The sequence below is a fragment of the Rhineura floridana genome, chromosome 3, assembly GCF_030035675.1.
Source record: "Rhineura floridana isolate rRhiFlo1 chromosome 3, rRhiFlo1.hap2, whole genome shotgun sequence".
NCBI lineage: Eukaryota > Metazoa > Chordata > Lepidosauria > Squamata > Rhineuridae > Rhineura > Rhineura floridana.
The window spans coordinates 189821842-189840547 of record NC_084482.1 but is presented as its reverse complement, the minus strand read 5'-3'; the positions used below and the strand labels follow the sequence as shown (position 1 = coordinate 189840547).

The window sequence follows — 18706 nt, the reverse complement described above, 5'->3', positions numbered from 1 at the left end:
CTCCTCAAGAGCTGAAACTACAGCAAAGATAAATAATGTGTACATCCTCTGTAAGGCCCCTGACCTCACATCATCCAGGTCACACGATGCCCAAGGTAGCCAACACGGTACCCTTCAGATATTTTGGACTACAACTCCCATCAGTCCAAGCCAATGGTCAGGAATGATGGGAGTTGTAGTCCATAACATATGGAAGGCACCACATTGGCTACCCCTGCACAACACAGTGCGGGGCATTTAAGTCCCATTGCCATGAATGGGATTTCAACACATAGTTTGAGTCTTTGGTTTATATACTCAGTACACCATTGGGCAAATATCCAGTGGCCTGACAAACCCTGGTTGGTTGTAGTAACCTTCTTGCCGAACCCTGTTTTTGCATAATGAATTTTGTGCAAAATGAAGCAAGCGTTTTCAGTCTACCTAACTCCATGACATTCAATTTATAATCACTATAAAATAAATAACATGAATCCATACATCAGATGTGGAGGATCTTGGGCCCTCCAGATGTTACTGAACTACAATTCCCATCATCTCAGGCCATCAGCCATGCTTGCTGGGGCAGATGGGAGTTATAGTTCAGCAACGTCTGGAGGGTCAAAGGTTCCCCATACCTACCATACAATTTCAGTGGTTAATGACCAGCTCAGCCAACAGTTACAAGCTCTACTTCAGTGGTTCCCAAACTTCCCCCCGCGACAGACCACTTAAAAAGTGCTGATTTTTCTGCCTGTTGTAATCTGCATGATTTTTAATTATGTTCTTATTGCTTCCTTTATTTCTTATATTGTGTGTTATTATTGTATAATTTGTATCCCATCGAATTCAAATTCTCATACAATAAAATACAATATAAGATGTAAAAATACTATTAAAGTCAATATGAACATTTATCACAGACATGCCATGGACCACCTGTATGAAGCTCGCAGACCACCAGCCCAGAGACTGCAGTTTTTGAACCTCCGCTCTAGCGCATTTCTTTTCAAACCATGGTCACATCCATTCCATACAGTTAAAGAACATGGCTTCCCCCAAAGAATTGTGGGAAAGGTGCTAGGAACTGTACCTTTGCAAGGGGTAAACTACAGTTCCCAGGACTCTTTGGGAGAAGCCATGTCCTTTAAATATATGGTGTGGATATGACCCATGTTCTGGTTTCCCAGAAGCCCTTTCCACGTGCTCCATCGGAGGGAGATGCAAAGGGTGGCTACATGAAAAGGAGCTTTTTCAACATCGTCTCCCCATCTGTGATATACTCGCCTCAGGAAAACATGCTTGGTGCCATCTCTTTTTAGGCACAGGCTAAGACATTTTTATCTATCTGGGCTTTTGATGGTAAAGTTAGCTTCTGTTGTGGTGCTCATATTTTAGCAGGATGGGTAGAACTTCTCATCCTTACTGTATTGCTAGATAGGCAGTTTAGGAATTTTGTATTGTACATCATTTTAAATTTGGCTTTTCAACTGATTTTATCTGTTTGTATTTTATTTTGTAGTTAAGACTTCTTGAGATAGTTCCTTTTTTTGTATAAAGTGACTAACAAGTGTAATAAATCATAATGAGGTGTCTTAACGAACAGATCAGTAATAGCTTGTCCAGCATCACCATCTAGGCTTAACAAATCGCTGGGGAGGGGAGGGGAGCTGGCCCAAGGATTCCAGTCTCTTTGGCAGACATCATCTGGTGAAGCTTCTCATGACATAGAGAGAAACACTGCAGAGAGGGCTGGCTCCAGGTTGGGGGGGGGCTGGGCACCCTCTGGTGGCCCCCTGATGAGCTCTGGCATACTTACCTGGTGGCAGGTGGCTGGCAGTATTCCCACAAGCACCAAGGTGATTTGGGGATTTTTTGAAAACCCAACACTGCTCCAGAGCACTCCCAACTTAGGTGAAATAACATCTGCTTTGCACGCAGAAGGTCCCTGGTTCACTCCCCAGCATCTCCATATAGGCCTGGGAGAGACTCCTGTCTGAAACTCTGGAGAGCCACTGCCACTCAGAGTAGACAATACTGAGCTAGACAGACTGAGTATACGGCAGCTTCCTATGCTCTTACTCCGGGCATAGTGGGATATTTAAATCTTTCCCAACCTCAAACCAAACCACATGGATAATTTCCCAAAAGGCCCTAGAGTGGTGCTGTGAGGCACTGCAAGACATTTTATATGGTGCCTCCAAGCTCCCATGATGCTCATCATAGCACCAGAAAAAAAGGGGGTCCAGGACAGGCATTGACAGTGGGCCCTCCTGGACTACCATGGTTTCGACAACTGCCTGATGATGCCACATACTGAGTGACACTGGCTCTGACTGCAGATCAGCCTACAGGTGAAAGAATGGTAACATTGGCTAGCTCAGAAGTTAGCAAGCCTGATAATGTTGCCCTCCTCTGAAGCATGTAGCCAGGGAATGTTGAGTGTGTTCTGGGATATGCCAGCAGTTAGGCTGGCAAGCACACAGGCCAGGGTCTTTTCACCAGTGGCCCCACATGTGTAGAACACTGTCCCATGCAATATTAAGTAGGCCCCATCTTACCAACCTGCTGGCTTCTAGATGTTTTGGGCTACAACTAGGGATTTAAGGAGGTAGTGATTTCTGTTCCACCCTGCTTTCATCACAATCAGTGCTGTTTCCGTTCCATAAGTAATTATAATCAACTTCAATGGAAGGGAAACATCAAAAACAATGCAGAAAAGAACACAATAATTTACATAACATTTGCAGGCAAAAAATAACCGCAGATACTACATGCTGGCAGGGGTTGATGGGAATTGTAGTCCACAAACATCTGGAGGACATCAGGTTGGCAAAGGCTAGCTTGCTGAAATGTCTAGTAGCTGGAGATCTGATGGCATGGTCTGGGCTTTGTGGCTGTTTAATGCTGCATTGCCAGGTTTAATAATATGGGATTGTTTTACTGAGATGCTTTCAACTGTTAGTTATTGTAGTTTATTGTTGTATTTTATGTGAATTGCCTTGAGAAGAATTTTATTCTTGAAAGGCAGTATAGAAATTTATTAAATAAATAAATGAACTAGGGGCAATGGTGCGCCCACCCACAAGAGACCTGGCCAGGGCTGTTTGTGAAGCAAGTGTACAGCCTAGAACATTTCCTAGAATCCACTGCAACTTTGGTGGGTTCTGTGGCAGAGCTGGGAAAAAGCACTTCCCTAGTGCATTATGGCCCTCCGTGGCGCAGAGTGGTAAGCGATGGTAACGCAGCCAAAGCTCTGCTCACGGACGGATTTTGATTCCAACGGAAGGAGGAAGTCGAATCTCCGGTAAAAGCGGTCGAGGTCCACTCAGCCTTCTATCCATCCGTGGTCGGTAAAATGAGTACCCGGCATATGCTGGGGGGTAAAGAAAGGCTGGGGAAGGAACTGGCAATCCCACCCCATATATACGGTCTGCCTAGTAAACGTCGCAAGACATCACCCTAAGAGTCGGAAATGACTCGCACTATAAGTGCGGGGACACCTTTACCTTTACTTTTAGTGCATTATGGAAGGCAATTATTTAGAAACTGACAGGTGATTAAAACAGTATGAAAATAGAATGCAGGTGGAAGGAGAGGTTAAAACAGACTGTAGAAGATCAGAACAGGCAGAAACTGGCACTGTTCTGAGGGATGGAGGTTAAATATGCAAGACTAATGTGTTGGTTTTCTCTCTGTTTGACTCTGAAGGTATCACAACCTAAATAATCTTAGTAACTGTATTTTGGTGAGGGTGCAGAGAATGTTAGAGATCCCCTCTCACTGGACTGTAGTTTTCGGGGGAGAGGGAATGACTGTTAAACTTGTCATGGGGCCCAATCCTATGCACATTTTCTTAGAAATAAAATCCTGAATTTAATGGTGCTTTTCCCAGGGGATCTCTGTACAGGATCAGGGTACATGACTGGAATTCTATGCACACCTACCTGCAAGAAAGCCCTATAAAACATAGTATGACTTCTGAATAACCATGCAGGAAACAATTACCTGTAGGCCTGTAGTGCTAATGTACCCTGAGACGCCACAAGCCCTATTTTATAGCTTTTTTTTTTTTTTAAGTGTATTCTGCATCTTCAAATCTTCATGGATCTTTTCCCTAAAATAGCTAATAGTGGACACTGTGTTCTCACCAGAATTAATCCTCTTTCTAATATGAACAATAGATAGAAAGTCAAGAACTTCAATACGTTTGCAAGCCTTGAACATTTCTCTTGCCATTAGGTTCCCCCCCCCGCCTTCAGTTAAAGGCCATTTTTAATCTTTTTGCCTACTTTTATCCAATTTTGGGTCTCCAAAACTGAAACTGCAGACTTATACCGACTGTGAGCACTCTAGTCACCTACAGCAAAGTGTTTCCATTGGTGACACCTGGATAGGAAACGAGTTGATGTACCAATCAGTTGGAAAACCTGTCTGAAGCAAAAAAAAATTTAAAAGCACACTTCAGCTGCTCCCACTAGGTTTTACAATAAAATCAGAGCCATCTCAACAAATCAGGATCATAGAACAGATGAATGCTCAAAAGAGGTTGTCTGGAAATGCTCAATATTATAAAACTCTGGGGACTTGAGGAGGAATAGCTACTGAAATTGTGGAATGTTGTGATGAAGTTAACAGCACTGACACGTATCTAAAAAGGACTTTTTAAAAATGGCTTCTAGTTAATTATACAGGGAGGCATAACCTATTCAGGAGCTTGAATGTGAATTTTCTACATTCACCATCCGGACAATGCGTTGCTGAAATGACCTAGTTACATTTTATTTTATCAGCTATGGTACATGAATATGAAATTAACAATGCTTTACATAAATTCCCACTAGGCACGTGTCTTCTTATTGATCTTTGCAAGCCGCTCTGGGAGCCTTTTTGGCTGAAGACCATGTTTAAAAGGCTTTAAATAAATAAAGTAAAATTTAAGTATTGTGGCTAAATATTTGATTCCTTGAATGAACATGAAACAATCAACCCACCTGTTTCCTTTACTCCCCTAGGTTTGTCCCATCCTTTTCTTCTCAGTTGGCCATCTCCTTTCTTCCCTCTTTCTCTGCTTGTTCCCTGTCAAGAGCATGGACCACCTCCAGTTCCTACTACTTCACTAAAGATTTTGCCCTACCTCCTGTCTCACTCCCTTCCCAGCCAGTTATCTGACCCTCATGCCCCACAACCCTTTATGAGATTTACACTCAGCCAAAACAAACACCGTCTTCCTTCATAGCCGCTATATTGATTGTAAACATTTCCCAACTGAATCTCTCACCTCAGCAGTCAGGATGTTTGTGAACATACCATTACATCAGGGATGGGAAACTCCTTTTTGAGCCAGGTCCAGTTGTGTCAACCCTCTACAGGCCACATTTGACAGGTGCCAAATGCAAGTTGCTCTGCCGAGCTCCTGAGTGGATCTGATATCTACCATCTGTATATGGAGTGGGGGAAGACACCACCTTGAGCTTTGCTTCTGGCAGCAAAATGTCTTGGGCCAGTTCTGTTTAGAGTCCAGCCTTGCAAACATAAAATCACACCCTGAGGGCATCCAGCCCAACCCCAAAACTATAGTGCTGCTTTTAGATCTTTGAACAATGGCATTTAACATCATGGAAACTTGATTGAGAAAATCTGTCTGACCAGTGCATTGCATCTTCCATTTGTTTGCAAAGTAGTCATGTGAGGATGAACCTGATGCATATATGGTTGAAATCCCTTTGAGTATAGATTTTCTGGTCCCAAACTGGGAATCTCTTGTTAGATCCTTGAATTTTGGGGCAGGAAGTTGAATAAATTTGCTATCCATTAATGATTGTAAGAATCCTAATAGTCCAACACTTAAGTCAATGGATTTACCCTGCGTATGATTTATATTGTGTATCGTCCTGAGAAACTGTGTTGATGCAATGGTGTAGTATTTAAAACTGTCTTTCTTTTTTTAAGGTTCAGAAAGAGCAAAACTGTTAGGGAAAATAGGTCTGATGGATCTTTCAGTGTTTGAGCAGTAATATTAATCTTACTGAGTAATTGCATCAAACTGTGGACTTACTGGATCAGATGATAATGAATTGCCCAATATGAACATTGTTTTGCTTTGAAATTAATTGTGATTGCTGTACATGAAAAAATTATTGTATGATTCATTCAGCCACTTTGGGTATATTGTTCAATTATGTATAGTTCTGATATATTTCCTAATAAAATAATAAGAACAGGTGTGTAGACGTGTTTTTAAATGATGCTGTCACAACTTTAAGTATCTAATTCATGATCCCGTAGAGCTCTTGGTGGTAAAACAGCTCATGGAGAATTTGCTTTTCCTTATCTCAGTTGCCAATTTGATTGTTTAGGAAATCGCCATGATGAAGATGCATGCTAGGACTGTCAACAGATGAAAGATATTGTAGTTGATTGATGATCAATAAAATTTAAACGGAAGTCACAGCAGTTTTCCTTCTGCAGGGGAAGTCTGGCTTCCTCTGAGCTTCACAGTTTAAAGGAGAGATGCACAACATACCAGTGACTTCAAAGGCTGTTTTGTCTTTCACTTTTTGCCCCTTGCCTCATATTTCAGACAGGCTGCTTGCACTTTTTTATTTTTTAAAGTAACCACATACACTTCAGTTTATTTGCAGATAACACTTTGCCTTTTTGTTTATTTCCTATCTGAAGCTATTTTAAAATAATTGCAAACTGCTCCAAAGAGATATGGATTTGTGATGTCACAGGCGCAAGGCAATTAGTGCCAAGTGCTCAGGGAATATAGGAAGCTGCTTTATCCCGAGTCACACCATTGTTCCATCCAGTTCAGTATTTTCTGCACTGACTGGCAGCAGCTCTCCAGAGAGGGAAATTTTTCCAGCTTTACTCGGACACACTAGGGAGCGAATCTGGGGTGTTTGTGCACCCAAAGCACATGCTTTGCCACTGAGCTGCAGCCAGCAATGTGGGTTTTCTGGAAAATTTTGAACTGGGAAAAAATGCAAATTAGGGCAATTTGTATCGGGGTATTTTCTGATGCCTTAGAACATGATCTAATTTTGCCTGTTTATTTTACTTGCATTGTAAATAAAGCAACAAAAAAACCCTTGAAGCTGCCAAGCTTCCCTAATATCAGCAGCGTTCAGCAGGGCGGCTGCACTTACCCTGACCTATTCTCACCTGCATTGTTGCAGCATTCTAGGAGGGAGAGGGACAAGGCGGTAGCAAGTTCGATGTAGCGCAGACACATGGGAGGAACAAATCCAGTAGTATAATGGCAAATTCAGAAGTGCAGTGTCCCTTCATATTAGTCACAGCCATGCCCCCCCTTTTTACTGTTGGGTTGAGAATTAGATCCTTGTTAATGCCTTCTCCCACAACAACAGATATCCCTAGGAGCCAGTCAGCATGGAAGGGGAGTGTGTTAGCTACTAAGAAGAGTCTTCACAGTGGCTGTCTTACCTCCTTTCACTCTGATTGGCTCCAATCAGCAGGAAAGGACAAGGAAGTATGTTAGAAGACTCTTCTCAGTGGCTAACACACTCCCCTTTCATGCTGATTATCTCATAGGATGCTGAAGACATAGGAACCCTTCTGGGACCCTGCTCCTAAAAACGTAAAGGGTCTAAGACCTCCTGAGACCCTAGATGACAACACCCCTGGTCTGTATGATCCTGAATTTGCCACCACCTTGTCCCTCTCCCTTCCAGTATGCCACAGTGATGGGAGGTCAGATATGCATCTCTGCTGCCTAATACTGTATCGCATTTGCAATTGGCATCTATTCATTGTTACTAATGACGTTATGAAAAAAATCACATCACTTGCTAAAGCTCTTCCCTATATTTCTGCTACAAGCCTGCAGATCCAGGGTTTTTTTCATTTTAGATTTTGTCTTTGGAGGGGAAACAGTATATTTTAACTGAAACCAGGGGGGTTATGTCCAAGCAGTGGTGGCTGATGGCTCCATGTCAGTGGGGCAGTGGAATCTGCTCTGGGGTTTAGTCCAAACTTCAATGGAGCTGTCCAAGGAGCTTCTTTGACAATTCAGACTGCATCTCGGAGTGGATTCCACTGCCCCACTGACATGGAGCCACCAGCCACCACTGATGCAAGGAGGTTCTGAACACAAGGTCAACACACATTTGGAGTGCCACGGGTGGAAGCCACTTGGGCAGCGAAGCAAGAAGTGGGGAAAGAGTTAAGCATCCCCTCCACCTCCTGCTTTTCCATTTCTAATCACTCCCGCTTAGAAATAATAGCCAGCTAGGGGTTGTTACACCCATTTGTGTACTTATTATTAATATTGCTATTAATTAATTTATGTACCACCTAATACCAAAATAGGCTTCTAAGCAGTTTACAAGTATAAAACCCACTTACACAAGCACGAAAATATAACCATTTATCATTAAAATACACAATAAAACAATCCCATTACAATATAAAACATCCACAATTGAAATGCACAATAAAACAATCCCATTAAAGCAAAACAGCAATTAAAATTTAGGCTCCAAAAGGTGCATTGTGAGTGTGATATGAAAGATACTAGAGTATGTGAAGCTGCATTTGTAAAAAAATTTTAAAAAGCAAATACATAGGAGAAGGTTGGAGGGTGGGGTTGAAGCATGCATGTCCTGCTCTGAATGTGTTCTTTTGACATCTATCTTTGCAGTTGTGATTCTCTACATCCAAGGAACTGCAGACAAGGAATGGCGAGAGGTAAGCAGCCACAGCCACTCACACAGCCCTCCAAGTTTCTTTTTTTTATCATTAATTTTTATTCAAATTTTCAAAAACATAACAAAACAAAACAAAAATAATTAAACAATAAAATAAAATGTTGACTTCCGATTTGTCGCAGATCAGTTATAGGTCTACAATATATAACAATCCTGTCTCTTAAATTATATTACAAAATCACTTTCCTCCAGTAGTTATCTTAATTAATCAACAAATCTCATAAACATTACTTTATTCTTTACACAAAAAGTCAAAGAGAGGTTTCACTTCCTTGAGAAATATATCTATCAATTTTTCTCCAAATAAACATATCGATTAATCCATCTCATCAAATCTGTTAGGTCCAATAATTTCAATAGCCATTCTTCCATTATCAATGTTAATTCCATCTTCCATCTTCAATAATCCTGTTAAGTCCAATAATTTCAGTAGCCATTCTTCCATTATCAGTATCCCATAAAAATCTTGCTGTCATAGCCATAGTCATATAATAAGAGTCTAATGGGAATTTCCTTTCTCACAAATATTTAATCCACCTCATCAAATCTGTTAGGTCCAATAATTTCAATAGCCATTCTTCCATTATCAATGTTAATTCCATCTTCCATCTTCAATAATCCTGTTAAGTCCAGTAATTTCAGTAGCCATTCTTCCATTGTCAGTATCCCATAATAATCTTGCTATCATAGCCATAGTCATATAATAAAAGTCTAGTGGGAATTTCCTTTCTCACAAATATTTCCTTGCCATCAATTCTGAATATGTTGCTGAAATATTGTTGCAAAGTCATATCTCTGTTCTTTTTTTTTTACAAAATGCACTGGCACATCTCTTGAGAGTTTGTCCATTGTCACATATCTGTAGTTAATTCCATAGATTTTTTCTATGTCAAGCTCCATCACATCATTCCAGTCCAGAAATTTATCCAAGACATTAATATCTCTAATTTCATTAATTTCTTCAGAGACAACATTGAATTCCAAACAGTAAACTTTATCTCTAATATCCATAAAGTCCAGGTTTTTTTCCAATTCCACATTTGTTCCAATCTCCAGGGCTTGCATCTTCTCTTTAATTTTTCTTTTCTCATCTCTGATCTCATCAATCTCCTCTCTCACAAGATCCCCTATTTCTTTAAGCTCCTGGTTCATTTTGCCAAATTCAATTTTCATCTCCATTCTACCCTGTCTCAGGGTTTGTTTCATTATCTCAATCTCATCCATTATTTTCTGAAACATAATTACTTCCAGATTCTCAGCCACTTTCTTGATTGCCATTCTTAAAACCAGAAAGGAAAAAAAAAACACTTCTTATTTCAGCAACAATTGGGTTAATAATTCAAGCCTGATGACATCACAGTGTAGACAATACAGCCTGCCTTATCTCTTATATGTTCAGGAATGCAAAACAAATTTAGTTCACAGCATCAGAACAGTTAGTGGCGTCGTGAACAAGCAGATTCGTCAAAATGAAATAGACCAAAAAAAAATAGTCCCAGACATATAATATTCCAAAGTTCATAAATCAAATTTATGTATTTATCTCCTCGGAATAGAAATCCCTCATCCGTTTGTATCTTTAAAATTCACAATTCCAGGTCAGCTTTTTGCAATCAAAATAAAGATAAGCTTTTTCAATTTCTTTCCTCCTTAATTTCGTGAATGAAAGAGAAGAGTGTTAACTCACCTAGGGATTCTTTATAGCTGATTCATTGACAAATCTCTTTTTGCTGCAACAATTTAAACCAGATGAAAAAAATAGAAAGAAGACTGCTTGCCTGTTAGAATCCGTTTTTCTTTGAAGAAAAGATAAACGTGTCGCTTTATCAGTTAGAGCTTGTTTGAAAATCCGTCCGGCATTGTTGGCTGAACCTTCTCTCATAAATTAATGAAATCCAGTCCTCCCAACTAACACAGGCTTTTGTGGTTAATCTCTACGTTTCTCCCTGCCCGGGAGAAAATCTTTACCAGTCAAAAAGAACGTTCTGACTGATTTTAAAACTGAAAAAGCTTCTTCTGAGACGAGAGCTCGACTCAAAAGCAGGCACAGGCGAAGTCACCCTTCCCGGAAGTCACAGCCCTCCAAGTTTCAATGCATGTGCTATACCAAGCCAGGGAAGGACTTTTGTTGAGGGCCAGCTGCCCTGGCATGTCTCAGTGGCACAGACCCTCATTAGTTAGCCCCATTGGCTGGCCTTCTAACAAGTTTGACCAATGAGCTGCCTGCTATCTATCATTCCTTTGTCCAATCCAATCAGCATGGCCATCATCAATAGAGTTGCCAGGTTCCTGGCCTGAGACTGATCCTGTATCTTTAGGAGAAGAGAATGCCAGCCAAGTGCAGGTGTTCTTGCAACACTGTAATGGGAAAAACCAGAAGGTGGAATTCTGCCTTCCTCCTGCACAACTTTTAAAGATACGGAAGACCTCTTGGTTGCCAGGCCCGGCCTTCAAAAGGTCTTCTGTATCTTTAAAAGTTGTTCAGGGGGAAGGGAGAATTCCACCCTGTGGTTTTTCTCATTACATTGTTGCAAAAACACCTGCATTTGGCTGACTTTCTCTTCTCCTAAAGATACAGGATCAGTCTCAGGCCTTGAACCTGGCAACCGTAGTTTCCATCATTCCTGACCATTGGCCATGCTGGCTGGGGCTGATGGGAGTTGGAGCCCAACAGCATCGAGAGCCACAGGTTGGCCACCCCTCATCTAAGCTGTGGATTAGGAGGGGTAGAAAGGAAACCCAAGAGCCCTCCCAGTTATGGCCTTCATGCAAATGTACAAGGTGCCCTTTCAATCTTCTGCATTTCTCTTTCTTTTCTCCCCCCCCCCCAAGTTTGGTCGCACAGAGGTGATCGACAACACTCTGAACCCAGACTTTGTCCGGAAATTTATGCTTGACTATTACTTTGAGGAGAAGCAGAACCTGCGTTTTGATGTGTGAGTTGCTTCTGTTCCTCTCCTCCATTTGTCTCCTGTCCTGACCCCCTTTCCCTTAATACCCCTCTGCTTGCCTGCCTGCCTGCCTCCTTCCTGGTTCCTTTCTTCCAGGGGCTTTGCTGGAGTCTTAAGAGACTTTCAGTGCAAGCCTATGTGACACAAATTTGTATAACATTTGCATATGCTAATGTATATGTATAGATCAGGGATGGGGAATCTGTGGCCTTCTGGATCCGGTGTGGGGAACCTTTGGCCCTTCAGATGTTGCTGAACCACAACTCCCATCATCCCCAGCAAGCATGGCCAATGGCCGGGGATGATGGGAGTTGTAGTTTGTAGGAACATCTGTAGGACCACAGGTTCTCTATCCCTGGTATAGGTTGATGCAAATGTAGACCAACTTTCAGAGGGAAATCCATCCTGCAGCAAAAGTTGTTTTGTTTTAAATTAACTATTTTTAAAAGGGGGGAGATCTGGGATCTGGTGCAATAGATCTGGGGCTGTCAACACCCCTGTCTTCTACACTCTTCATTGCTCCTATCCCAGACAGAAATGCTGGGGCCTGCCAAACCCTGGTCCAAATTGAACCTTGGGTGTGCTCTAAGGCCAAGGTGGCAATGCTGTTTCTCTGCTTTTTCAGTTACAATGTGGACTCCAAGACCTGCAACCTGCCCAAGCATGTGAGTACAGTGTCCTGCCTCCCCAATACATCCACATACCAGCTTTGTTGCAGAGTTGGGATCCATAATATGCAGTTAGAGGATGTCCTGGAAAGTCTATTGCAGCTGAAGGAAGGAAGGAAAGAATGTTGTGCTTTCCAAAAAAGGACATAAAACATCATTTGTCAGGCAAATAATCAGCTGTTTTGGGCAACTGGAATTTATATCAGAACTGTGCAGGATATTTGTTAAAAATCATGAGATTCATTAATGGTTTTGAAAAACAAATACAGTGGGTCATATTTAACTAAGACCTACTCAGAGTAGATGCACTGAAATTAATAAACCAACGTTAGTTATGTCTATCAACTTCAGTGGGTCTGCACTGACTAGGACTAACATTCAATACCACCCAACATTCTAGTCCTCAGGTTGCAGAGGGCATTGTGAAAATGTAATTGCATTGTGTGTGTGAACATTCCCCATAATTGTATGCTTGAACACTTCTCATATCTGGGGATTGCCTGAACCTTTATATCCCAGCTCGATCACTTAGATCATCTGCAGGAGTGGCTTTGGTTGTTCCTCAAGTTGGCGAGGCTCATTTAACATCGACATGAAATTGAGCCTTCAGTGTCATCAGCCCAGTTCTCTGGAATGCTCTGCCAACAGAGATTCAACAGGCGACTTCTTTTTTAACTGTGAAGCGCCTGCCAAAATCCTTTCTGTTCCACCAGGCTTATGCAGGCAATTAAGGAGATGATTTTTTCACAACAGTTGACTTTTGTTTTTATTCTATTTTTAACATTTTTTACTCTGTGGTTATTTTTAATGTTGTAAACCGCTTTGATGTTTTTAATGAAATAGCGGTATACAAATATTTTTTATAAATAAAATAAAACAAAATAAATATTATACATATTCCCCAATACAGTTATGCATTTCTGTCTATAGCAGGGATGGAGAACTCCCATCAGCCAGTGGTCAAGGATGATGGGAGTTCTAGTGCAACATCTGGAGGGCACTGGGTTGGGGAAATCTGCACCATTGTTTCCCTATTTCACTTTTTAGTTGTTAGCCCCTTGGGGTAGAAACTAGTCAGACCTGTTCTTTATAAAGAACTATATACATCAGGAGTGGGCAGACTTCATACTTGTTGGAACCACTTTGTTTGTTTCTGTACTAGAACCTCGAGATCTACCAGCTGAAACCAGGAACAAAAGACATACACAAAGAATTAAAGAGTTAATTCTGAGCCCAAGAATTTGATGCAAGTCCCAGAACTGAACACAGTTCCTGCACAAAAATCCACTCCTGGTTACCCACAAGCTTTCTTTATTTCCGATGTATAATTTTAGGGGACAGGAGCAATTATGTTGATGCTTGTTTAACAATATTGGGGAGTTAAAAATTCTTGCCGATCTACTGTAAATCACCAGAGATATCATAATTCTATTATATAATTTGTTATTATTTTACAAATTTATAAACTACTTGCCGGCCCAAGGCCATGAAAGCAGTGGACAAGATTGAAATAAAATAGAGAAAACACACATTCTAAAAACAATTAAATCAATTTTAACTAACTCTAAAGACAAGAAAATCATCCCTACATATGTACAGCTAATATTTCATAAATGAATGGGTCACACCTCAGGGAAAGCCTTCTTAAACAAATATTATTATATTTATACTATATTATAATATAATATTAATTATTATATACTTCTGTTCTGGCTCGAGGGCATGGGATTACTATGGGTTTATTTATATTTATTGATTGATTGATTTATATCCCGCCGTTCCTCCCAGCAGGAGCCCAGGGCGGCAAACAAAAGCACTACAAACACTTTAAAACATCGTAAAAACAGATTTTAAAATACATTAAAACAAAACATATTTTAAAAGACTTTTTTAAAAAGCTTTAAACACATCTTTAAAAAAAGGTTAAAGACATATCATTTTTTTTAAGTTTTAAAACATTAAAAAGCAATTGAAACACAGACACAGACTGGAATAAGGTCTCAACTTAAAAGGCTTGTCAAAAGAGGAAGGTGTTCAGTAGGTGCCAAGATAACAGAGATGGCACCTGTCTAATATTTAAGGGGAGGGAATTCCACAGGGTAGGCGCCACCACACTAAAGGTCCGCTTCCTATGTTGTGTGGAACAGGCCTCCTGATAAGATGGTATCTGCAGGAGGCCCTCACCTGCAGAGCACAGTGATCGACTGGGTATATAAGGAATAAGACCGTCTTTCAGGTATCCTGGTCCCAAGCTGTATAGGGCTTTGTACACCAAGACTAGAACCTTGAACTTGGCCCGGTAGCAAATGGGCAGCCAGTGCAAGTCTTTCAGCAGTGGGGTGACATGTTGGTGATACCCTTTCCCAGTGAGCAGTCTCGCCGCCACATTTTGCATCAGCTGCAGCTTCCAGACCAACCTCAAGGGCAGCCCGACATAGAGTGCATTACAGTAATCCAGCCTGGAGGTTACCAGTACATGGACAGCAGTGGTCAGGCTATCCCAGTCCAGAAACAGCCGCAGCTGTCTTACCAGCTGGTAAAAGGCACTCCTAGCCACTGAGGTCACCTGGGCCTCTAGCGTCAAAGATCAATCCAGAAGCACCCCCAGACCACGGACCTGCTCTTTCAGAGGGAGTACAACCTCATCCGAAGCAGGCAACTGGCCAATTATCTGAACTTGGGAACCACCGACCCACAGTGCCTCCTTCTTTCTAGGATTCAGACTCAGCCCACCACCGAGTCCAGGCGGCGGTCCAGGGTTTGCATGGCCTCTCCCAATTCAGATGTTACAGAGAAACAAAGCTGGGTATCATCAGCATACTGCTGACACCTCACCCCAAATCTCCTGATGACCAGCATTGGGGACAAGATGGTATCCTGCGGCACCCCACAGCACAACTGCCAGGGGGCCGAAAGACAATCACCCAATCGTATTTTCTGAAAACGACCTTGGAGATAGGATTAGAACCACTCTAAAACAGTGCCTCCAATACCCATCTCATAAAGTCGGCCCAGAAGGATACCATGGTCAATGGTATCAAAAGCTGCTGAGAGATAAGTAAGAGTAACAGGCTCGCACTCCCCCTGTCCTCCCAATAAAGGTCATCCATCAGGGTGACCAAGGGCAATTAAGTCCCATAACCAGGCCTGAACCCAGACTTGGATGGGTCAAGATAATCTGTTTCATCCAAGAGTACTTGCAATTGCTGTGCCACTACCCTCTCAATCACCTTCCCCAAGAAGGGGGTATTTGCAACCGGTCGGTAGTTGTCACAAACCAATGGGTCCAGGGTGGGCTTTTTCAGGAGTGGTCGGATCACTGCCTCTTTCAAGGCGTCTGGAACCACTCCCTCCCATAATGATGTGTTGACCACACCCTGGATCCATTCAGTCAAATCCCCTTGGCAAGCTTTTATAAGCCAAGAAGGACAAGGGTCGAGAGGACACATTGCTGGCCACATCATTGCAAGCACCTTGTCTGCGTCATCAGGCCACATCAATTGAAATTGTTCCCAAGAAGTTGCAGCAGACGTTGCACTGGACCTCTCATTGGGGACTACAGTAGATGTGGATGAGGTATCAAGACTGCTACGGAGGCGAGCAACTTTACCCTCAAAGTGCCTTGCAACTTTGTATCCACTGCTGTCTGCATGTCTGCACAATGGACCTCTGCTCACGCAACAGGACTTCCAAAGGGTTGAGGGAGTCTCCAGAGCAGATTATGGGGAAACACGCCAGGGGGGCTGCAGGAGGGAGGAGAGGGAGATGAAGCCCCATTGCACATGCAGAAGTTTGCTTGCACAGGGTTGGATTCCGCCCCATGACTTGTTGAGTCATGACTTGTGGGACACCAATCACAGTGGAAATGGAGGGGTAGAGTAGCTCCTTGGGGGGCTGCTGAATAGAAGCAGGATGACCTGGCACTAATGTCACTGTCCTAACTTTTCTTTCCATGCTGCTTTGCCCAACATGTCCTACAGAAGGTAAGTTGCCTCCAGCCCTGTGAAGGGGCCACACTGCCCTCTGCTGGTCAAGTGGTAGAGTGTAATTGAGCCAGAACCTACGGTTGTATTAGCATGGCTAACCTAGGTCCATTAATTTCCATGAGTTTGCTCTCAGCAGGACTTACTTAGATAAAACCCACAGGAAGCTGCCTTATACCAAGTCAGACCATTGGTCCATCTAGCTCAGTATTATTGACACTGACTGGCAGCAGCTCTCCAGGGTTTCCAGTGGAAGTCTTTCCTTTTTTTTTTTTTTTCAATAATTTTTATTCAGATTTTCATAAAACATACAAGACAAAATCATAAAACATTCAAAGACAAAAAACAAAATCAAAAATAGTTAAACAAAAAGAAAAAAAGAAAAAAAAAAACAAAAATAAAAAATAAAGAGTAAAATATTGACTTCCCATTTGTCAAAGATCAAATCAGTTATAAGTCTATAATATATAACAATCCTGTCTCTTAAGTCATATTATAAAATCACTTTCCTCCAGTAGTTATCTTACTTAATCATCAAATCTCATAAACATTACTTTATTCTTTCCACAAAAAGTCAAAGAGAGGTTTCAATTCTTTAAGAAATATATCTATCAATTTTTTTTTCCAGATAAGCATATCGATTAATCCATCTCATTACTAATTATGATAATCTTATTGTCATAACCATAGTCAAAATAAACATTTCAATTAATCCATCACATCAGAATCTGTTAGGTTCAATAATTTCAGTAGCCATTGTTCTATTATCTCTATTAGTTCCATTTTCCATCTTCCATCTTCAGTAGTCTTGTTAAGTCCAGTAATTTCAATATCCAATCTTCCATTATCAGTATTCCATAATAATCTTGCTGTCAAAGCCATAGTCATATAGTAAGAGTCTGATGGGGATTACCTCTATCCCAAATATTTTCTTGCCATCCATTCTGAATAGGTTGCTGAAATACTGCTGTAAAATCATATCTCTGTTCTTTTTTTCAAAATACACTGGGTCATCTCTTAAAAGTTTTTCCATTGTCACATGGCTGCAGTTAATTCCATAGATTTTCTCTATATTGGGCTCCATCACATCATTCCAGTCCAGAAGATTATCCATGCCATTGATAACTTTATCTCTAGAATCTTCATTCATTTCTTCAGAGATAACATTGAGTTCCAAACAATAGATTTTATTTCTAAAGTCCATAGACTCCAAATCTTGTTCCTGTTCCACGTTGGTTCCAATCTCCGGGATCTCCTCTCTCACAGGGACCCCTATTCCAGTCTCCAGGGTCACCTCTCTCACAGGGACCCCTGTTCCAATCTCCGGGGTCTCCTCTCTCACAGGGACCCCTTCCAGGGTCACCTCTCTCACAGGGACCCTTATATCTTTAATCTCCTGCTTCATTTTACTCAATTCAATTTTCATTATCTCAATCTCATCCATTATTTTCTGAAACATAGTTATTTCCAGATTTTCAGCCACTTTCTTAATTGCCATTTTAAAAGAAAAATATAGGAAAACCACTTCTTATTTCAGCAACAATTGGGTTAATACTCCAAACTTGGTGACATCACAGTATAAACAGAGCAGACAGCCTTATCTCTCCAATAGTTAAGTAAACAAAATGCAGTTCCCAGGATCGAAACAATTAATGGCAATCGTCAAGAAACAGATTCGTCAAAATAAAATAGACCAAAAAGAGAGTAGTCTCAAAACAGTATAATATTTTTCAAAATAAAAATCTGGAATAGAAATCCCTCTTCTGTGTATATCTTTAGAATGCAAATCCAGGACAGCTTTTTGCAACAAAAACAGAGATAAGCTATTAATTAGTGCGTAGCAGAGAGAAGTTATGGCTCCCCAGTGAGATGTCAAAAACTGATCAATCTGGCAAATCTCTTTTAAACAGCAACAATTTAAGTCAAGTAAAAGAAAAATATAGAAAGAAGGGTGCTTGCCTGTTAGTGCGTTCTCTCTTAGAAGATAAGGTGAACGTTCGCTTTATCAGATAGAGCTTGCTGTTAAAAATCCGTCCCACCTTCGTCGGCTGGACCTCGTCCCATAAATTAATGAGATCTGGTCGTCCCAACAAAAATAGGCTTTGAGGTTAATCTCTTCGTTTCTCCCTACCCGGGAGAAGTTTAATCAGTCAAAAAAAAAAGAAAAAACTGACTGATATATCTGAATAAGCTTCTTTTGAGGCAGGAGCCCGTCTCAAAAGCAGGCACAGGCTAAGTCACCCTTCCCGGAAGTCTAGTGGAAGTCTTTCCCAGCCCTACCTGGAGATGCCAACGACTGTGCTCTGCTACTAGGCTGTGGCCCTTTCCCAGAGCTTGGAAAAGTTACTTTTTTTGGACTACAACTCCCATCAGCCCAATCCAGTGGCCAT

General features: G+C 41.4%; 1 protein-coding gene across 1 annotated transcript in view; it reads left to right on the top strand.

The window, feature by feature from the left end:
* Positions 1-18706, top strand: part of CPNE9 (copine family member 9) — a 76010-nt gene that overhangs the window by 21514 nt on the left and 35790 nt on the right. The window contains exons 3-5 of the mRNA XM_061622096.1: positions 8648-8694; positions 11547-11650; positions 12291-12330. Coding sequence (XP_061478080.1) covers positions 8648-8694; positions 11547-11650; positions 12291-12330 — 191 coding nt within the window. The remainder of the gene's footprint in view (positions 1-8647; positions 8695-11546; positions 11651-12290; positions 12331-18706) is intronic.